General features: G+C 36.8%; 5 protein-coding genes across 5 annotated transcripts; 4 read left to right on the plus strand and 1 right to left on the minus strand. All coding sequences in view use genetic code 12, as the record gives it.

The window, feature by feature from the left end:
- Positions 1-2926: 2926 nt before the first annotated feature.
- On the plus strand, positions 2927-4393 carry RGS2 (GTPase-activating protein; the record flags this gene model as incomplete). Its single annotated transcript, XM_049322250.1, has 1 exon — positions 2927-4393. The coding sequence occupies one exon, from the start codon at positions 2927-2929 to the stop codon at positions 4391-4393; it is 1467 nt and encodes a 488-aa protein (XP_049181683.1).
- A 1242-nt stretch (positions 4394-5635) lies between these two features.
- KGF56_001158 (uncharacterized protein) lies at positions 5636-6178 on the minus strand (the record flags this gene model as incomplete). Its single annotated transcript, XM_049322251.1, has 1 exon — positions 5636-6178. The coding sequence occupies one exon, from the start codon at positions 6176-6178 to the stop codon at positions 5636-5638; it is 543 nt and encodes a 180-aa protein (XP_049181684.1).
- A 1026-nt stretch (positions 6179-7204) lies between these two features.
- On the plus strand, positions 7205-9913 carry HSP104 (chaperone ATPase; the record flags this gene model as incomplete). Its single annotated transcript, XM_049322252.1, has 1 exon — positions 7205-9913. One exon carries the CDS (start codon positions 7205-7207, stop codon positions 9911-9913), a length of 2709 nt encoding a protein of 902 aa, XP_049181685.1.
- A 351-nt stretch (positions 9914-10264) lies between these two features.
- On the plus strand, positions 10265-11002 carry KGF56_001160 (translation initiation factor 6; the record flags this gene model as incomplete). Its single annotated transcript, XM_049322254.1, has 1 exon — positions 10265-11002. One exon carries the CDS (start codon positions 10265-10267, stop codon positions 11000-11002), a length of 738 nt encoding a protein of 245 aa, XP_049181686.1.
- A 1568-nt stretch (positions 11003-12570) lies between these two features.
- STT4 (1-phosphatidylinositol 4-kinase) lies at positions 12571-18519 on the plus strand (the record flags this gene model as incomplete). The annotated part of the gene is made up of 1 exon (XM_049322255.1): positions 12571-18519. The coding sequence occupies one exon, from the start codon at positions 12571-12573 to the stop codon at positions 18517-18519; it is 5949 nt and encodes a 1982-aa protein (XP_049181687.1).
- Between the last annotated feature and the right edge of the window lie 1965 nt (positions 18520-20484).

Raw genomic sequence — 20484 nt, forward strand, 5'->3', positions numbered from 1 at the left:
GTGTTTCCAGCGATAAATGTTATTGAGTTGCGAAAAAGAATTATACTTTAAAATTTTTGGAGATTGCAAAAATGTAGAATTGAGTGAATAATTATTTCAATATCTAAACCATGCATATAATTTCTGTTTTGGAAAATGGACCAAGGATAAAACGGTATTATTAAAATACAGTAAGTAGTACACTTGTCAATATACTATTGATACTGAAAATCGACTGATTTTAGTCATCTATGTATGAAAGGGCAGCGAGGGAGAAGAAACTATACTATACAATTTATCCTATACTGAATCTCTTTCTATGTACTATATAATATACTGGATCTTTCTATGTACTATATGATATACTGGATCTCATTCTATATGATATAATATTAGTGGTAACAGCAGGGGAAGTGTGTGTGTGGGGGGTACGATAAAATCGTGTAATATGGCTAAAACGATGGCTTTTCAAGCTTACTTATAACGAAATTTAAACACCGAATTATTTCCGAAGAAGATTATATGAACCACGCCACAACATGGGAAAGCGGAAACCTGATTTTGGCTTGATTAGTAAAAGAGCAAACTTAGATGAGAGATAACAAGAACGATTGATTCATTTTTTTGTCCTTATCAGGATAACGCAAGCAAAAATTTCTCTCATTCCTCCCCCTCCACCTCCTTATCTTTAACATTGAGAAAGTAATAGGAAAGAGGATCTTTACTAGAAAAAATTAAACCCATCATCTTCTTTTGACTAGAATAACATATCGCTCATTCAATCTGGTTAATGTAATCAACTCTCGAGAAGAAAAAATAAGAGATATCTCTCTAAAAAAAACACCTCCTTTTTTTAATCTTTCACTGATGAGTTTAATTTGGCGAAAAAAGTAGCATTAGAGTAGTATTAGAGTAGCATTTAGCATTTAGAGTAGCATTTGGGTAGCATTTACTTGTGAACTCGAAAGGGACAAAAGTTTCAACTATTAACGTGTCTATTCCTAGCCGAAAGATTTTGATTTTCTTTTAAAAAAATATAACGTCTTTTTTTTTTTAAAAAAAAAAATATTTCTTTGTTCTTCAATGATGGCTTTTTATTCAATTGTGTGAGGTGATTCTTCTCATATGTAGGTTGAAAGATTAGGCAAAAAGACTTAAAAATTACATATTGCTAAACAAATGAGAGAGAGAATTGCAATATTCGAATATCTACCACACGGGTTTGGAGATGTAAATCTTAAACATACTCCAAGAATAGTGATTTCATTCAAGTGAGATGAGATGAGGTAAAAAAAAAAAAGAGAACCAAACACAAACAAGATGCCGAGTATTTTCTTTTCTTTTCTTTTTTTTTGTCAAAATCAAGCTCTTAGCTTTTTTTATTCAAAGTAAGCTCTTTACCTTTTGGTAAGATAAACGTTTTCATTTTTCAAGAAAGATTAATCATCGTTTTTCAAGAAAGATTAATAATCGTTTATAACAATTTTCTTTAAAAAAAAAAGAAAAGAAAAAAGAAATGGTGTTCATTCATAGGAGAAAAATTTGATAGCTCTTTTCACATAACCTCTAACCCCACACATATTTCTTGCTAATTTTTTTTCCCCTTACGTATTGAGAAAAAAAAAAAATTAAATTAAATAGTCACGAAAATGAACAAACAAACAAAGGGGAAACAGCAGAAAGAAAAGGGAAATAGCAGAGATAAAGAGGAGCGGTTGAACCTTAGTTTCTGAGCTGGTAAATCGGGTTGCTAAGAGAATAGAGAGAGGGAAAAGGGAAAAGGGAATTTGATAGAGATAAAATAGAGTTATCCCACCAATGGTACAACTGGGCCACAAAAATGAATACAAAATAGAAAACAAATATACGCAAACTACGAAACCATCCTTCAACAAAAAAGTTTTGGTGTTTTTCTTTTCCTTTTCTTTATTTTTTTTTTTTTATTTTTTTTTTCTTTCCTTGTTTGATTTCAATCGGTTGACAAGACAAAATATTGTCCAGATACTTATTAGTATTCTTGGTAAAATTTACTTGAACAAGTTTTGCAATCTCCTAATTAGCGTTTAAACAGTCAACAGGGAATAAATCAGTAATGCTATTTATATTAAAGCTTGAGTAAAATTGTAAAAAGTATATTCAATAGACTTGAACGTAAACGAAAGATAAAGACAAAGAAAGCTAGAGAGAGAAAAAAGACAAAGAAAGCTAGAGAGAGAAAAAAGACAAAGAAACCTAGAGAGAGGGAAAGAGAGAGAAAAAAAGAAGGAGAGGGAAAGAGAGAAGGAGAGAAATAAACTATACCTTAGATTGAATCTTTTCAATTAGTTCAAAACGTAACTTGGATACTGTATTTCTATGTATGTCTCTGTAAACCACCGCCCTTCCCTTTTTTTTTTCTAACTCCCTATCATCACTCTTACTCTTTACTGTGGCCCTTGAAAAGCTTTTCCACTGTGTTTCTTTTAGCTGTGTTATGGTGCGTGGTGTTGGGTAGGGGGAGTGTGGATAGAGAGGGTCGTGTAGATAACGACGAAATCTCACATATAAATAGGCACATTTCTGGCACCTGTGCACGTACATACAAGTATCACAAAACTAAAAAAATTAGATTTAAGCTTTTATTTTATTTTATTTTATTTCCGTTATCTGTTTTTTTTTTTTTTTTTTTTCGTTTAGCAGTAACATCTCTTTAATAGAGCAGTAATAGTAGTTAGTAATAGTAGTTAGTACTAGTAGTTAATAATAGTCGTGCTTTAGTAGTCGCCGTAGTAGTAGGTGTTGGTGGATTTGTAGTTTTTACAAGTTAGTAGTGTTCGCTTGGAGAGTTTTAGTCAATATATATCTAACGAAATTCAAGTCCAAATTTCCATCTAACCTATTTTTCTTTTTTATTTTTCAATAAAGGGCTAATTCATTTTGATGTTTACTCCAAGAGATTTACCAAGAAATGATGGAGTATCAATTGAGGAGTAACAAACCTCCACAGATTAAGACAAGTACAGCTATATCTAAAGCTATTCCCACTGCTACTAGTACTACCAAGTCTCATCCGTATAGTCCCAAGAACTATCTACATTTCAGTACAATGAATGATTTGAAATCTTCACCAGAAAGTACAAATTATACTACCGAGACCAAAAACCAACATCGATACAGTAGTAGTAGCATTTCAAATGACAGTGCCATAAAAGAAATACCTACATTATCAGATATTATTAATAATCGTAACCACACGAATTTCCCTGACTATATCCACAACGATGCAAGTGCCCAAGTCGGGGATAATGGCAATAGTAATGGTGGCGGTGCTGGTGGCGGTGCTGGTGCTGAAGATGACGACGAAATCAACTTGGAAGCATTTACCCAGTATCTCAAATCCATCCATTGTCAAGAAAATCTAGAATTTGTGTTAGATTTGCAAGATTACTTGAGCATAGCGTCGTTGAAAACAGCAGGAGAGACAGTGTTAATGGATCAATGGCACTACATCTATATCCGATACTTGACGCAGGACTCGGACAATGAAATCAATTTACCATGTTACTTGACCTTACCGCTACATTATGCTCAACCGCCGCAATTGGAAATACTTATCAAGTGTAACAACTACATCATCAATGAAATACTCCAAAACTTATATCGAGAATTTATAAAGAAGAAGCAACTTATTAAGCCCGAGTCTGTGCGATTATTTAGAAGTAAACTGGAAGTTTTATCAACAAGAATGAAACCAAAGAGTCCACCTACACCACGTGTGCACCATAGTAGCTGCTCATCACTTTCTCAATTTAAATCAAATAAAACTCAAAATGAAATACTCAACCAACAGCAACAGAGAAGAGGCATAATGACTGATATAAGGACAATGAATTTAAGTCCTCCATTATCACCAATCGTTAAAAGCCAACAACATCACGATAAAACAAAGAATGGTAAAAAATATAGAGGGTACGATTATTATTCTATCCCACAACAGACAGAAGAAGAAGAGGAAGAAGAAGGAAAAGAAGAAGAAGAAGAAGGAGGAGAAGAAGGAAAAGGAGAAGGAGGAGGAGAAAAAGAAAAAGAGGATATAGGAGAAGGACACAAATTTCGAGGGAATCATGCTTATTCGTTTCCATCATCCTCGTCATATAACAACACTATCAATGTACACAAGGAGCCGCAGAAGAAGGAAAGACATTACGAGTCCTACGAATCCGATGATGAATTTGATGATGATGATGATGATGATGATGATGATGATAATGATGATAGATTAATGAGTGCAAATACCACGAGAAATAACTCTACACTGACTACTATGACTCTGATGTCAAGAGGATCTTCAATAACGTCGACGATTATGGATAACTCTGTCAATTATTTTAATAACAAGATGAGGAAATTCAAAATTAGGAGATTTAGTGATTAGTGAATGGGAAGAGTCAAGAGATATATTTCGAATGAAGTGGTTACAATATCGTTGTATAGAGTTGATAATACCTTTTATTGCCATGTTGGACTTTTTTTTTCCCTACCAGTTTGTAGTACAATTTCATCACAGTGATTAACAAGACCTACTTATGAATCAAATAAGCACAGGTACTTTTTTTTTTCTTGTCCCCACATAATTTACTCTGTTCTTTTTCCCATGACTATTGAATCAGTAGTATAGGCACTTGGCAGCTAGTGTGTTCCACTATCGAGCAGAGCGAGATAGTGTCGTACACACTGAATAAGTAGTGTAGCCACTTGGCAGGTAGTGTCGGTGGCAGGTAGTGTGCACCACTATCTCGCTCTGGTCGATAGTGTCGTACATATTGAATTAGTAGTGTACGAATTTCCTTTTCATTTTAGTAATACCTAACAAAAACTCTCCAACCGATAATATCCCGCATTGCAGTTGAACATACAGGAACAGAATCAATACTACTACCCTTAAGCAATCATCGAGGATCCACAGCAAATTAAGAAATCCTAAAAAACTAAATAATAAATACTCTCAACTAAATCTAGGCTTCATTCATAGATAACAATATCGATAATTTACACATACACATACACACACACAAAACAATACTATAGTAATGTACACAATAAACAATACTATAGTACCATACACACAAAACAATACTATAGTACCATACACACAAAACAATACTATAGTACTCTACAAAATTATTATCTACCCAAACTATTTCAAGAATCTGTTTCAGATTTAGATACTATTTCATTGGCAACGGTCTTTGGTGTTCACATTTTTTTTCTTTTTTTTGGCTTCTCCTTTACTTTCATTTCTCGCCTTTCTTTTGCTCGCCTGTTCTTTTATTCTCTTTTCTTTTATCCCCTTTTCTTTTATTCTCTTTTCTTTTATTCCCTTTTCCTTTGTGATTGAACAAAACCAATTAGTTATCAGTAGGGGGAAGAGGGGTCATTGATAGGCAATTGGTAATTACCATACTATAGTCAAATTACAGAATTTAAACTATTTCGTTCCCCTCTCTCTATCGTATTTAGTTCATGTCATTTTGCATTAACTAGTGCCAAAACGTGTAGTGAAGCACATCAGTTTGCATCGAGAAAATGTAAGGCGTGATTAATATTTCGTATATTTTTTTGATTACGGTTGTGGTTGGAGAAGCCTCTCCTTTGCCTCCCTGCGTTTCCCCCTCTTTCAAAGCTCAATATGAACATCCTCACTAATCTGTGCAGAACATTGCAAATCTGCAATATTTCTGGAAACCCAACATTGATGCTCAGGAGTGTCAATGCTCAACATTTTAAACAGTTTTATATACTCGACTCTAACCTTGTGCAATTTCTTCCCCTTGAATTTATACATTATCGTTTTCATATTTGGTATAAGGACATATTTTGGTCTGATAAGGAATTGAGCTATTTCCCCAGGATTAATAGCACAGCTAAAAAGCAATGTGAGTAATTTCGACATTCCTGCTTTAATACCTAATGAGACATTCAATCCGCCTGTCAAATAATAGAAAACTGGTGGTAATCCTGATGCTACACCAATTTGGTTTTCCACAGTTGCATGAATGTAGAATATAACGTAGCGACTCAAGTATCCACCACTTCCATGTATCGATTCCAAGCACGAGGATATTGCTACCCACCGATCCAATTTACGCGTTATAGTTTGTGCTTGCGGGTCTTGTTTAACTATTTCCGTCCATAATTTTGTTCTTGGATTGTATTGCATTGAACTATTTGTACATTTGAAAAAGAATATATTTCCAAGATCTTGAAGCTTTTCGGGAAATCTAGATTGAAGATCATCGAGCGTGTTGATAGTGTAGACTACTTGCTGCTCTTGAGAAAAATCTTTTGGTTTTACTATGTTGGAAGAGAAGCTATCTAAGTCAATGTAATAGAAGTCATCATCTTGAACTTGCACTTGCTCTTGTTGTGTGCTTACAAAAGTGAGCAAAAGAAACAAAAAGAGCCGTCGTAGACTCCACATCAAAGAGATGAAAGAGAGGCGTTATACAGTAACAAGATAAACCCTAACAAGATAAACTCTTGGTATCTTTATTGTTGATTTTTTCAGCATATCAAAAGGTCCAGAGTAGGTGGGGTGCAAGGTGATTATGATGCAAAACAAAATGAAAAAAAAAACCTCTAATAATCTCAGCCGATAAAAGTAAACACTCTTTTTCATAAACATTTTTTTTTCTCCTGCAAGAGAGAACCAAGGTATGGTATGCACCCTTGATAGCAACCAATTGGGCTTCGGGCGGATATAACGCGAGGTAGTTAATTATGGCGACGACGAACATGATTATTTGAATAATGATGCTAGTAAAAGTAGACAGTAGACACTAGCAGTAGCAAACACAAGCTCTAAAAGTGTCTGTCAGTGTCTGTCAATGTTGCTCCACTATCTCGCTCTGCTCGATAGTGTTAGCCTGTCAATATTGCTCCACTATCTCGCTTTGCTCGATAGTGTTGGCCTGTCAATGTTGATCCACTATCTCGCTTTGCTCGATAGTGTTGTCATTCATCATGTCAAAGGATTATTCTGGAATAACCTCGTAAATTCTTTTGAACCGCTACCATGTGCGCAATTTGAATAACTGCAAAAAATAAAATGAATTAAAGAGTGATGGACTAAAAAATATAAAAGTAGTTGCACTTGCTTCTACCAATAGCAATTTACAAATTATAGTTTTGATTTTGACTCTTCTCTTTCACCTCTCTGTAGAAAGATATTAATACTTTATAAGCCATGGACGAAACTCAATATACTGACAATGCATTGAAGATCATTACCAATGCTACAAATATATGTAAAGAAAACAGTAATACTCAATTGGTTCCATTACATTTCCTTGCTGCCTTCATTCCCGTTGATGATTCCGAAAAAAATACATTATATCTCAAAACTCTAATTGAAAAGGCAAGGTTTGAATGGCAAGGATTTGAAAGGATAGTGAATAGGCATTTGGTTAAATTGCCTAGTCAAAGCCCACCCCCCGACGAAGTTAGGCCAAGTTATCAAACAGGTCTTGTTTTACAAAACGCCAATAAGATCAAGCAGCAGCAAAAGGACAGTTATATTGCCCAGGATCATATATTGCTAGCATTGTTGGATGACCAATCCATCAAGGACATTTTCAAGGAAGCAGGTATCAAAGTAGATGCTATAAAGACACAAGCAATGGAACTTCGAGGCAATCAAAGAATTGACTCAAGACAAGCTGATGCTTCTTCAAATTACGAATTCTTGGCCAAATATTGTGAAGATTTCACCGAAAAGGCAAGAGAAGGTAAGATTGACCCTGTTATTGGAAGAGAAGAAGAAATCAGAAGAGTTATTAGGGTCTTGGCTAGAAGATCCAAATCAAATGCAGTTTTGATTGGTGATGCCGGTGTCGGTAAAACTTCCATTGTTGAAGGTGTTGCCCAAAGAATCGTTGATGCTGATGTGCCCAATATTTTGATCAATGCTAGATTATTCTCACTTGATTTAGGTGCCTTAACAGCTGGTGCTAAATACAAAGGTGAGTTCGAAGAAAGATTAAAAGGTGTTTTGAATGACATTGAGAAATCAAAGGAGTTTATCATTTTGTTTATTGACGAAATGCACATGTTGATGGGTGATGGTAAATCCGATGCTGCTAATTTGTTGAAACCAATGTTAGCTCGTGGTGAGCTTCATTGTATTGGTGCTACTACATTTGTCGAGTATCGTAAATTCATCTCAAAAGATGCTGCACTCGAAAGAAGATTTCAAACTATTGAAGTCCCTGCTGCCACAGTTAACGAAACCATTGCTATTTTGAGAGGTTTGCAGCCAAGGTACGAAATTCACCACGGAGTACGTATTTTGGACAGCGCATTGGTGATTGCTGCTAATCTTGCTTCAAGATACCTTACCTATCGTGCATTACCGGACTCGGCAGTTGATTTAGTCGACGAGAGTGCAGCAGCGGTTGCTGTTGCAAGGGACTCAAAACCTGAAGAATTGGACAATTTGGAACGCGAACTTCATTTATTGGAAGTTGAGATTAATGCGTTGGAAAGAGATAAAGACGCCGATGCAGCTTCAAAAGATCGTTTAGTTCATGCTAAAAAGAGAAAAGAAAACTTGGAAGAACAATTGGGTCCATTAAGAGAAAGATATCAACAAGAACGTGCTGGTCATGAATTACTTATTGCGGCAAAGAGGAAATTGGACGAGTTGGAAATTAAAGCTCAAGATGCAGAAAGGAGACACGATACTGCAACAGCTGCGGACTTGAGGTATTTTGCCATTCCCGATGTTGAAAAACAAATTGAAGAGTTGGAAGTTCGTGTAGCTGAAGAAGAAGCTTCTAACTTGGAAAGTTTAACCAAGAATGCCGTTGGCCCAGAGCAAATTTGCGAAACAGCTGCAAAATTAACAGGAATTCCAGTTGCGAAATTGAGCGCAGCTGAAAACAGCAGATTAATCAATATGGAATCGGAATTGTCGAAAGAAGTTGTAGGACAATCCGATGCCATCAAGGCAATTTCGAATGCAGTTAGATTAAGAAGATCGGGCTTATCTAATCCCAATCAACCACCATCGTTTTTGTTCTTGGGTGAAACGGGTACAGGAAAAACATTGCTTGCCAAGAAGTTAGCAGGCTTTTTGTTTGCAGACGAAAAGGCCATGATTAGAATCGATTGTTCGGAGTTGAGTGAAAAACACGATGTCTCCAAGCTTCTTGGAGCTGCACCTGGATACGTTGGATATGAAGAAGGTGGTGTTTTAACTGAAGCATTGCGCCGGAAACCATATTCGGTAGTTTTATTTGATGAAGTGGAGAAAGCAGCACCTGAATTGTTAACAATATTATTACAAATTCTTGAAGACGGAATTGTTCGTTCGTCACAGGGTTTGAGTATTCTGTGTGCTAATGCCATATTTATCATGACCTCGAATTTAGGAGCTCAGTACATCAATGCTTCTAAGACGAGCAAAGTTGATGAAAAGACAAGGGAATTGGTTATGGGAGCAGTTCGTGCACACTTCAAGCCTGAATTTTTGAATCGTATTTCCAACATTATCATATTCAACAAGTTGTCGAGAAAGGGAATTACCAAGATTGTTAAGATTAGATTAGCAGAGATGGAAAAACGGTTTGAAAATAATAATATAGATATAAAGTTGAGTTTGGATGATGCCTCTATGGACTACCTTTGCAAATATGGATACTCTCCAGATTTGGGAGCCAGACCATTGAATAGGTTGATTCAAAATGAGATTTTGAACAAATTGGCAGTTTTATTGTTAAGAGGACAAGTCAAGAGTAAAGAAACTGTTAAAATTATATTGGGAGATAAAGGCTTGGAGGTATTGCCTAACCACGATGCCGACGATGTAGAAATGACCGATGTTGAAGACTGGAAAGATAGCGGTGATGAAGGTGACGAAGATGAAGCTAAACTTTTATCCGACGGCCTTGACTAAGGTAGAAATACAATAGACACAAGCCCAGGCCCAGGCTCAGACACAGACCTAGACACAGGCACGGACACAGACACAGACATAGGCCCACACCAGACCCACGCCAGACCCACACCAGACGATGTAGAAGTATATAAATTAGGTTAGTAGTAAACTTATAATATAGTGAGAGTTTTGATTTTTCTTACACGACTTTGAAAATGGGGGTAATTTTTTTTTTTCTCTTTTTCAAATTTTTCATTATGAGATGAGATGAGATTCGGTGCAGAGGGAGCAAGGTAAAGAAGAAGAAGAAGAAGAAGAAGAAGGAGAAAAAGTAGATTTGTAGATTAAGGAAAAGACACGGACGAGATAATGGCATCGAGAACACAATTTGAAAACTCCAACGAAGTTGGGGTGTTTTCCAAACTAACTAATTCATACTGTTTAGTAGCAGTTGGAGGATCAGAAAACTTTTATTCATCATTTGAGGCCGAGTTAGGAGACGTTATACCAATAGTGCATACGACTATTGCTGGTACGCGTATAGTTGGGAGGATGACTGCAGGGAATAGACGGGGATTATTAGTACCTACCCAGACGACCGATCAAGAGTTGATGCATTTGAGAAACTCCTTACCTGATACAGTAAAGATCCAGAGAGTTGAAGAAAGACTATCGGCATTGGGCAATGTGATATGTTGCAACGATTACGTTGCTCTTGTGCATCCAGATATAGAAAGAGAAACTGAGGAGTTGATAGCTGATGTTTTGGGAGTAGAAGTTTTCCGTCAAACAATTGCTGGGAACGTGTTGGTTGGATCATATTGTGCATTGAGCAATCAAGGTGGTTTAGTGCATCCACAAACGTCGATACAAGATCAAGAAGAGTTGAGTAGTTTGTTGCAAGTCCCGCTTGTGGCTGGAACTGTGAACAGAGGTAGCAATGTTGTTGGAGCTGGAATGGTTGTTAATGATTGGTTAGCTGTAGCTGGCAGTGACACTACGGCGCCTGAGTTATCTGTGATTGAGTCTATTTTCAGATTACAAGATGCACAACCTGATGCCATTGGCGGCAATTTGAGGGACACATTGATAGAGACATATACATAGATACCACGACACTATCGAGCGGAGCGAGATAGTGTTGTAACAAGTAACAAGCTACTGAGTGTTGCTCCGCTTGAGTGTTGCTAGCTACAGAGTCTTGCTAGCTACTGAGTGTTGTTCCGCTTGAGTGTTGCTCCGCTTGAGTGTTGCTCCGCTATTGAGTATTGCTAGCTACTGAGTGTTGCTCCGCTTGAGCGTTGCTCCGCTTGAGTGTTGCTCCGCTATTGAGCAGTGACACTATCGACACTATCTCGCTCTGCTAGATATTGGAGCAATACTTTGTAGCTAGTTACAACACTATAATTTCTACACCAATCGGTATAATTTCACCTGTAAACAATATTTGGCTTGAAAAACTCACCTTGAAGTTGCGTGCTACAATTTGTGCAGTAGGCGGGATAATTATTACGCTATTACGCTATACAATTTACTCTATTTGACACTTTCCGCTATACTCTAGAGTCAGAGCTGCTCCAGTATTATCTGCACTATACTCTAGAGTCAGAGCTGCTCCAGTATATTCTGCACTATACTCTAGAGTCAGAGCTGCTCCAGTATATTCTGCACTATATAAAGTCAGAGCTGCCACTAGTCAGTGTGCTCCACTATCTCGCTTTGCTCGATAGTGTCACTACAGTACTGCTCAATAGTGTCACTACAGTACTCCTCAATAGTGCCACTAGTCAGTGTGCTCCACTAACTCGCTTTGCTCGATAGTGTCACGCTACCTAAAGATTACCACCTTTCTACTTTCTAATTGGTCTTTACATCTTACCCCAATTTGAATCTCGCCCTAATCTATTGAGCCGAGCGAGATAGTGGGGTACAATTAAATATTAATAATATGATAAATATAGTTTACACTGACTAGTTGCCCACTATCGAGCAGAGCGAGACTATCCACCGACACTTTGTGCCTTGTTACAACACTATCGAGCAAAGCGAGATAGTGGAGGAATACTCTGTAGCATTCTACAACACTATCTAGCAAAGCGAGATAGTGGAGGAATACTCTGTAGCATACTACAACACTATCGAGCAAAGCGAGATAGTGTCGCTTCTTGCTTTGTTCGATAGTGGAATAACGCTGAGTAGCTGCCACCAACACTATCTCGCTCTGCTTGGTAGTGGAGCAACACTCTGTGGCATACTACAACACTCTGTAGCATACTACAACACTCTGTGGCATACTACAACACTATCTCGCTTTGCTCGATAGTGGAGTAACACTATCTCTCTTCGCTCGATAGTGTGTCTGGTAGTCAGTGCTGCTCCACTATCTCGCTTCGCTCGATAGTGTCGGCTTGTACCACATGCTTCAAACAGATTGAATTGAAATTGCGAAATTTCCCTTTTGAGTTAATTACTTTTTTCGTACAAGATCTTTTTTCTTCATAGCTTGATATAAAAGGTATAGAGTTTGACAAGACTTGATTGAGATTGGCTAGATTTGAGATTGGCTAGGGTTGAGATTGGGTGAGATTGACTACTACTACTACTACTACTACTACTACTAACCTACCAGCTGCTGTTGCTAGTTTGAGTTTGGTCTTTTTGAGTAGTGGTGAATTATGGATTACCAAGGAATTGTCCGCGGTTCCATTCGTGGGGAGGCTTTAAAAAAATTGGCTAGTTTAACAGTTGAATATGTTCCAGCAAATTTGAAAGAGATAAATACTGGGATTCAGAAGGACGATTTTGCAAAGCTTTTGTCTGCAACGCCTAAGGAGTTTCATGGACGCAAACCCATAAGTAATGGAGGTGTTGGGGGTGGTGCTATAGGTGGTGCTATAGGTGCTGGAGGAATAAGCGGCGGGGGCAGTAATTTGAATGGGAACAAGTTGTCAGCAGTGGCAATTGCTCCAAAGGAATACGAAGTGTTGATTGCGTTATGTGACGCTACTAAGAACACAATGAAAATTCAGGACCAAGTGAAGACGCTTATTGATAAATTCAAAGTTTACTTATTTGAGTTGCCTGATCAAAAATTCGCCTATAATATAGTGTCCAGCTCCGTGGCTATATCCCCATGGACTTTATTGAGTGAGAAATTAACATGTGGGTTGATCAATTTGGCTTATCATTCGAACAAATTGTATTTCGACAATGTGGTTGATATTTTCCATCAATTTATTGAAAAATTTTTCGACAATGTTGAACCACAATTTTCCAACTTTTTAACATTGATGGGGTTTATCGATGGGTTGAACAAAAATGCCAAGTTTTTGAGCTATTCTTCAAGAACTTTCAAGATTTTCACTAGTTTGGATTCTTGTGTGGACAATTATGATTTTTTAAGTGACGTGGAGAATTATTCAGATTATCTTTATGACGAACCAAATGAGTACAAGGGCTTGGTTGATCGCGATTTTGCAATTAATTTCTCACCTGTTTTGTATCTTGAAAAATTATCGAGATTGATGTGCTCCATTATTAATGGTATTATTGGAAATAAGGATGAGTCCTTGTTGCACTACATCTTGAAGAGAGCTGCTCAAAGATATAGTGATGATGACACTGCTAATCATGCTAATAGCAATGCTACTGCTAATGGAATACAAGCTAGATTGAAGAATGGAAGAGCAGGAGTATTGGAGTTTTCAAGATCAAATATGGAGATCATTAAGATTTTAACCGATTTGGCATTGAGAAAATTGGAATTTGCAGACCGAGGTGAAACATATATTATTTACTCAACTTTCAATCGTTTGAAATTGGGTTACTTGGCCAAGAGCTATAATTTACAAGTTTTAAGTTGTGGTATGTTTACCGATAACTTGGATTTGAAAACTTCAGAGAACTTGTTTAGTTCATGTGTTGGAATTAGAGACGTTATGTTGGATCCCGATTTAGGACTAACCGTTTTTGAATTTGGGTGTTTATTGCTTTTCAAGGATGAGTCAGTTGGACCTTTGTTGACTAGAGTTTTCACTTCTGTAGTGGCTAATCCCAAGTTACAACTGCAATACTGCTTAGAAGCATCCAAAAGTGTTGGTTTAGGCAGTAAGAAACTACCTCAAGATGCAGTAATCACCACTATTTACTCATTAACAAATTTACTTTTTGTTAGTAATGAAGGCTTGCAGTTACAATCCAAGAGTGCAAGAAGAGCTATTAGAAATGCTACCGGTTTAGAGAATGGGTCTATTAGAGAAACAGCAAACTCGCCGTTATCTTCTAGAAGAACTTCAATGTCTTCATTAACACAAGTTTTCAGTAAAGGTGCGGTATCAAGCGAGTTGGAAGAGAATGATTACCTCAAAGTTTGTGAAAATGCAGTAATTGCAATTATTGAAGTCTCGGAAGCTTGCGAAGACGAAAAGATTCCTGCATTAGCATGTACTATTTTATCACAAAAAGTGACCAGAATTGAGTCAGTGATTGGCCCATTAATCTTGAGAGCTTTAAGTTCATGCGCTCCATTTTTACCAGAAAAGGAATTTATTATATTGGTTCGATTATTGAACAAGTTATCATTTGATGCATTGAGCAAAAAGAATCTAAGCTTATTAGCCAATTTAACCGAGGCAAAGGTTAACTTGGCCAAAAAATTGAAACAGGATAGCCCAATGTACACTGTTTATTTACGCGAGTTATTAGTTGCAATCATCAGTAAAGGTGATGTCGAGCAATTGGAGCATCATAGATCTCATAATGAGATTACCGAAGTTGGTGACCAAATTGCTATTTTCTTAAAACCTTTAGCTGCATTATTACCCGATGTTCGTTTAGGGCAGGAACCATTGAAGATTAAGAGTAAAGAGATTATTGATTTGTTTAGAAACATTTGGTTCAATATGGTTGTTCACGGCTATAACATCAAAGCTAAGATTTGCCGAACTTACAAGACGGAGTTGGAGAGAATTGCTTATAATTCACCTCCATTAGGCTCAGAAATGTCGTGGGATCGTACGGAAACTTCCATTGACTTAAATACTGTTTTGAGAAGAGGTTCTTCTAATCATAATATCAAAGATCATAGATCAAATCTTGGCGATATCTTTGAAGTTCACCGTACATTGTCGTACCCCAAATTGATGTTTTTGTCAGCAACTGCTTTTATGGAGACATTAAGAGTAAGAAGCGGTAACTGCTCAAAGATCTTGTTGTATTTCACTGATCCATCTATCAAGATTGCTGGTCTTGAAAAATATTTAGGTCCAATTGCTTTCCAAATTGTTAAAGAGTATAATAACTTGATTAGTACTGGTGCCAATAAGCAATTCTCGGCTGATCATATTGCAGAGCAATTGACCAAAATGTTGACCATGTTCACTTATAGTATTCCAGAAATGCAAGATGCCTCTTTGCAGTGTTGCGATTTATTGATCAATAAAGTTCCTTCATCATTGTGTCATAAAAAGTCATTGTTTGCCCTTTTTGACTTGCTTGGTTTATTGTTCCAAAGTATTGAAGATGCAGATGTCCACGAGTATGAACCTACTACAGTTTTCCGTGCACGTTGTACTGGTATAAAAATCGAAATGTCTGATGATTATAAGTGGAGATGTTCTACATTTAATCGGTTCCATGAAAAGTCAAAATACTGGATTAATATGATTTTATACAAGTGCAATATTGATGTCAAAAGTTTGATTCAATCATATGTTTCGGCAAATGAAGAGTTGAATTTTGATTCACCAATTCAATTTGGTTTATCATTTGCGTTGGAGATGTCAGGAAGTATTACATCACATGATCGTGAGTCATCTGCAATTACATATGCCAATGTTTCAGCATTGGATAGTTTGCCTACAACTGTCGCACAATTGAACTGGAGATCCACTTTTGTTTCACAATTAATGAACAAGTTACCATTAAGAACTGATGAAGAGTCCAATATTGCGTTTAAGGCAATTAGAGAAAAAGTTTACAACACAAAAAGTCGTTTGTCTAGCTTGTCAACAACAACAGCAACAACAACAACAACAACAACATTATTAACAACAACAACATCATCATCAACACCAACATCAACACCAACAGCATTGTTGTTAAATAACGATTATCCGGATAGTGCAGAGATTACCAACTTGTTGACAGAAATAGCAGGTCTTGCATTGTTGAGTGACGTTAATAATGCAGAGTTGGTTAGATATATGGTTGAAATTCCATTTCTTATGTTTGAGCCATCAGTAATGATTGGTGCTACAGGTGTTTGGTTTGAGGTATTGAAGGATAAACCCAAATTGAGCATGTTGTTATTAAGTGAAGTGGCTAAGAAATGGCAAGAGTCGATTGAATTGAGAAAGGGTTTGTTTTCTCAGGAGTATGATATTGCTCACCCAGAGGTTGAAAAGATGGAATATGCACCAAGTAATAGTGTTGCTGTGCATAGACTTGCCGAAAAGGCACAACGAAGCTTTGCACCACACTTGGAAATCATTAGATTATTTTCAAGTAACTTTGAAGCTACTTTAAATCAAAGTGATCATTTGTTAAAAATCTTTACTAGATTTGTTGAAGTTGGTTTGAAGAATTTGAAACACGCATCGTATCATCCATTATCAAGATTAGTTCGTTTTGAGTTTATTAAATTTTCATTTGAAGTTTTGCAATACCATATCAAGTTAGGTTCTAGAAGCTGTTTAAGCTTGACAAACTTGATATTTGATGGTGGATTGACATGGTTTAGGCAAAGGAGTACTTACCCCTTTGGTGCCAATAGATTGAAATTTAAAAGCGAAGCCATTGTAATGAAGGATGTTGCCAGAATGGCAGGTTCTATTATTACAAATGCCAAGCTACTGGGAGACATTGCAATGAAGAAGTCAATATTTTTATATTTCCTTGATGATGAGATTTACAAGTTTAATGTTTGGATGAGCAGTTTAAGTCCCGTTGATACTCTGGGAACTTTGGTTTCACACCAGATCAACGTAGCACAAGTAACTAAAGCTTATGAACTTGATCCAATTTTGGCCATCAACTTGGCAATGAGATTTAAGATTAAAAACATTGATGATCATTTGCAGCAGTTGATTATCAAGAACCCATTGCCTGCAGTGTTTTATCCTGATGCGGTTCAATTTTTTATTGGCATCAATGCGGGCACTCATATGCCATCACATCAATTATTATTCTGGGAAGCATTATCACCCATTGACGCAATTACTTTATTCTTGCCTCCATTTGGTTCCAATTCATTTATTTTACAATATACAATGAGGTCTTTAGAAAGTCATGATGTTAATTTGACCTTTTTTTATGTTCCACAAATTGTCCAGTCTTTGAGATTTGACGCCAAGGGATATGTTGAGAGGTATATTATTGAAACAGCAAAAGTGTCACAATTGTTTGCTCATCAAATTATCTGGAATATGTTGGCCAATAGTTACAAAGACGAAGATTCTTTGGAGCCTGATGACTTGAAGCCTGTTTTAGATCGAATTCAAGAAACCATGTTGAACAGTCTTAGCGAAAAGGATTTAGAGTTTTACCATAAGGAGTTTGGATTCTTTAATGAAGTTACTGATATATCGGGTAAATTGAAACCATATATCAAGAAATCAAAGCCAGAAAAGAAAGCCAAGATTGATGAGGAAATGGCCTTGATCAAGCTTGAGCCTGGTGTTTATTTACCATCCAATCCTGACGGTGTATTGGTTGACATCAATCGTAAATCGGGTAAGCCATTGCAATCACACGCCAAGGCACCATTTATGGCTACGTTCAAGATCAAGAAGAATGTCATTGATTATGATGAAAAGGGACAAGAGCAAACGGTTGAAATTGAGAAATGGCAAAGCGCCATATTCAAAGTTGGAGATGATTGTAGACAGGATGTTTTGGCATTACAATTAATATCAATGTTCCGAACCATTTGGCAAAATTCAGGATTGGATCTTTATGTGTTTCCTTATCGAGTTACTGCTACTGCACCCGGTTGTGGTGTTATTGATGTTTTGCCCAATTCAACGTCGAGAGATATGTTGGGTCGAGAGGCTGTGAATGGATTATATGAGTATTTTATTACCAAGTTTGGGCCAGAAAACTCTATTGAATTTCAACAGGCTAGGAATAATTTGGTAAAGTCGCTAGCAGCGTATTCAATTATCTCTTATTTGTTACAATTTAAAGATAGACATAATGGTAACATTATGTATGATGAACAAGGGCATATATTACATATTGATTTTGGTTTTTGTTTTGATATTGTGCCAGGAGGAGTTAAATTTGAAAATGTTCCATTTAAGTTGACACATGAGATGATTCTAGTTCTTGGTGGTAACGACGAAACTCAAGCATTTAAATGGTTTGAAGAGTTGTGTATCAAGGGGTACCTAGCATGTCGTCCATATATGGAAGTAATTGTTCGAACGGTTACTCCAATGTTGGAAAGTGGACTACCATGTTTTAAGGATAGTACAATAAAGAACCTTCGTCTGAGATTTGTTCCTAATAAGAGTGAAAAGGAAGCTGCCGTTTACTTTAAAAAGTTGATTAAGGAATCAAAGGAGAGTTTCTATACTAAGGGTTATGATGAGTTTCAAAGACTCACCAATGGTATTCCATATTGATACTACTGAGCAGAGCGATACTATCGAGCGACACTATTGAGCAGAGCAACACTATCGAGCAGAGCGAGATAGTGGAGCACACTTGCTTCCACTGACTAGCCTTATGGATTGATTGTATTGTTAATGTATAGTGTAGTGCTTTTTGAGGCGATATCACATGATAAATCATACGGCAAAGTAGAGTATTTTATACTGAGTAGAGGTGAAGCGATTTATGCTGCCCACTATGGAGCAACACTGACTAGCTGCTCAGCTTTTGAATAGATTTACCTTTTGAATCTACACATCTTTTGAATCTATTATTCAGCTTTTGAATAGATTTACCTCTTGAATCTACTACTTAGCTACTGGATTTTGGCTCTCAAATCTACTATTTAGTGTTGGAATAGTCAGTCAGCTCTACTATCGAGCCAAGCGCGATAGTGGAGCATTGATTGCCGCCTAAATCTACTTGGCTACTGAATTGGCAACAGAGATTATAAAATATATTATGATTTAGTCAATTATAAATCTATTTTAAAAAGGTAATATTAATTATATCACTATCTCGCTTGGCTCGATAGTGGAGCATTGATTGCCACCTAAATCTACTTTGTTACCAAATAGATTTACCTTTCAAATCTGCTACTTAGCTGCTAAACTTTGGCTCTCAAATCTGCTATCTGCTATTCATTAGCTGAATAGATATACTTTTCATATCCACTAATTTATTAAATAGATTTATTTCTCAAATCTACTACTTAGCTGCTGAATAGAGTTACCTGTTAGATCTACTCAGGTGTTGAATCTACACACCTTTTAAATCTCCGATAGCGAGCGAAGCGAGCTAATGTCTACTCTCTACATACTGCTCTACTAGCGAGCGAAGCGAGCTAATGTCTACTCTCTGAATAGATTTACCTGTTGAATCTACTCAGCTTTTGAATCTACACATCTTTTAAATCTCCTACTTAGCTGTTGAATAGATTTACCTGTTGAATCTACTCAGCTGTTGAATCTACTCAGCTGTTGAATCTACTCAGCTGTTGAATCTACTCAGCTGTTGAATCTACTCAGCTGTTGAATCTACTCAGCTGTTGAATCTACTCAGCTGTTGAATCTCCTACTTAGCTGCTGAATAGATTTACCTCTTAGATCTTATATTTGGCACCTACATATTTTTATCACTCAAATCTACTATTGAGCAGCTAAATAGATTTGGCTCTCAAATCTAAAACTCTCTATACTGCTCCACTAGCGAGCGAAGCGAGCTAGTGAAGCTTTCCTCTACTCTCTATATATTGCTCCACTAGCGAGTGAAGCTAGCTAATGTCTACTCTCTACACACTGCCCTACTAGCTCGCTTCTAGTGTCTACTCACTACATATTGCTACACTAGCTCGCTTCGCCCCTAGTGTCGCTTTTCTCTACATACTGCTCCACTAGCTCGCTTTGCTCTTTACTCTCTTTACTCTCTACATACTGCTCCACTAGCTCGCTTCGGCCCCTAGTGTCGCTACTCGCTACTTTCTACATACTGTTTCACTAGCTCGCTTCGCTCGCTAGTAGAACTTTTCTCTACACACTGCTCCACTAGCTCGCTTCGCTTGCTAGTAGAGCATCACCCGCTAGTGTCGCATCACCATATTATCATTTAGATTCTCTATTTCGCCCAGAATATAAAAAACATCCCACCAATGATAATAATAATGGGCCCAGATTCTATATATGGTGATATAGTACTCTTCTATACAATATGGTGATATAATACTCTTCTATACAATATGTTTCTTTATACAATATTCTTCTATTCTCTATACAATATTCTTTTATATTCTTCTATATAATATTCTTTTAATTTTATTTTTTCATCATTTATTGTCCTATACAGAATTACTATCGATTCAATTCCTTGGCTTTATAAACATTCTTCTTGAAGCAAATTGATGCAACTTATTCACTATCGAGAAACGACACTATCGAGCA

The sequence above is a fragment of the Candida oxycetoniae genome (genome assembly GCF_023343755.2).
Source record: "Candida oxycetoniae strain CBS 10844 chromosome Unknown scaffold3, whole genome shotgun sequence".
NCBI lineage: Eukaryota > Fungi > Ascomycota > Pichiomycetes > Serinales > Debaryomycetaceae > Lodderomyces > Lodderomyces oxycetoniae.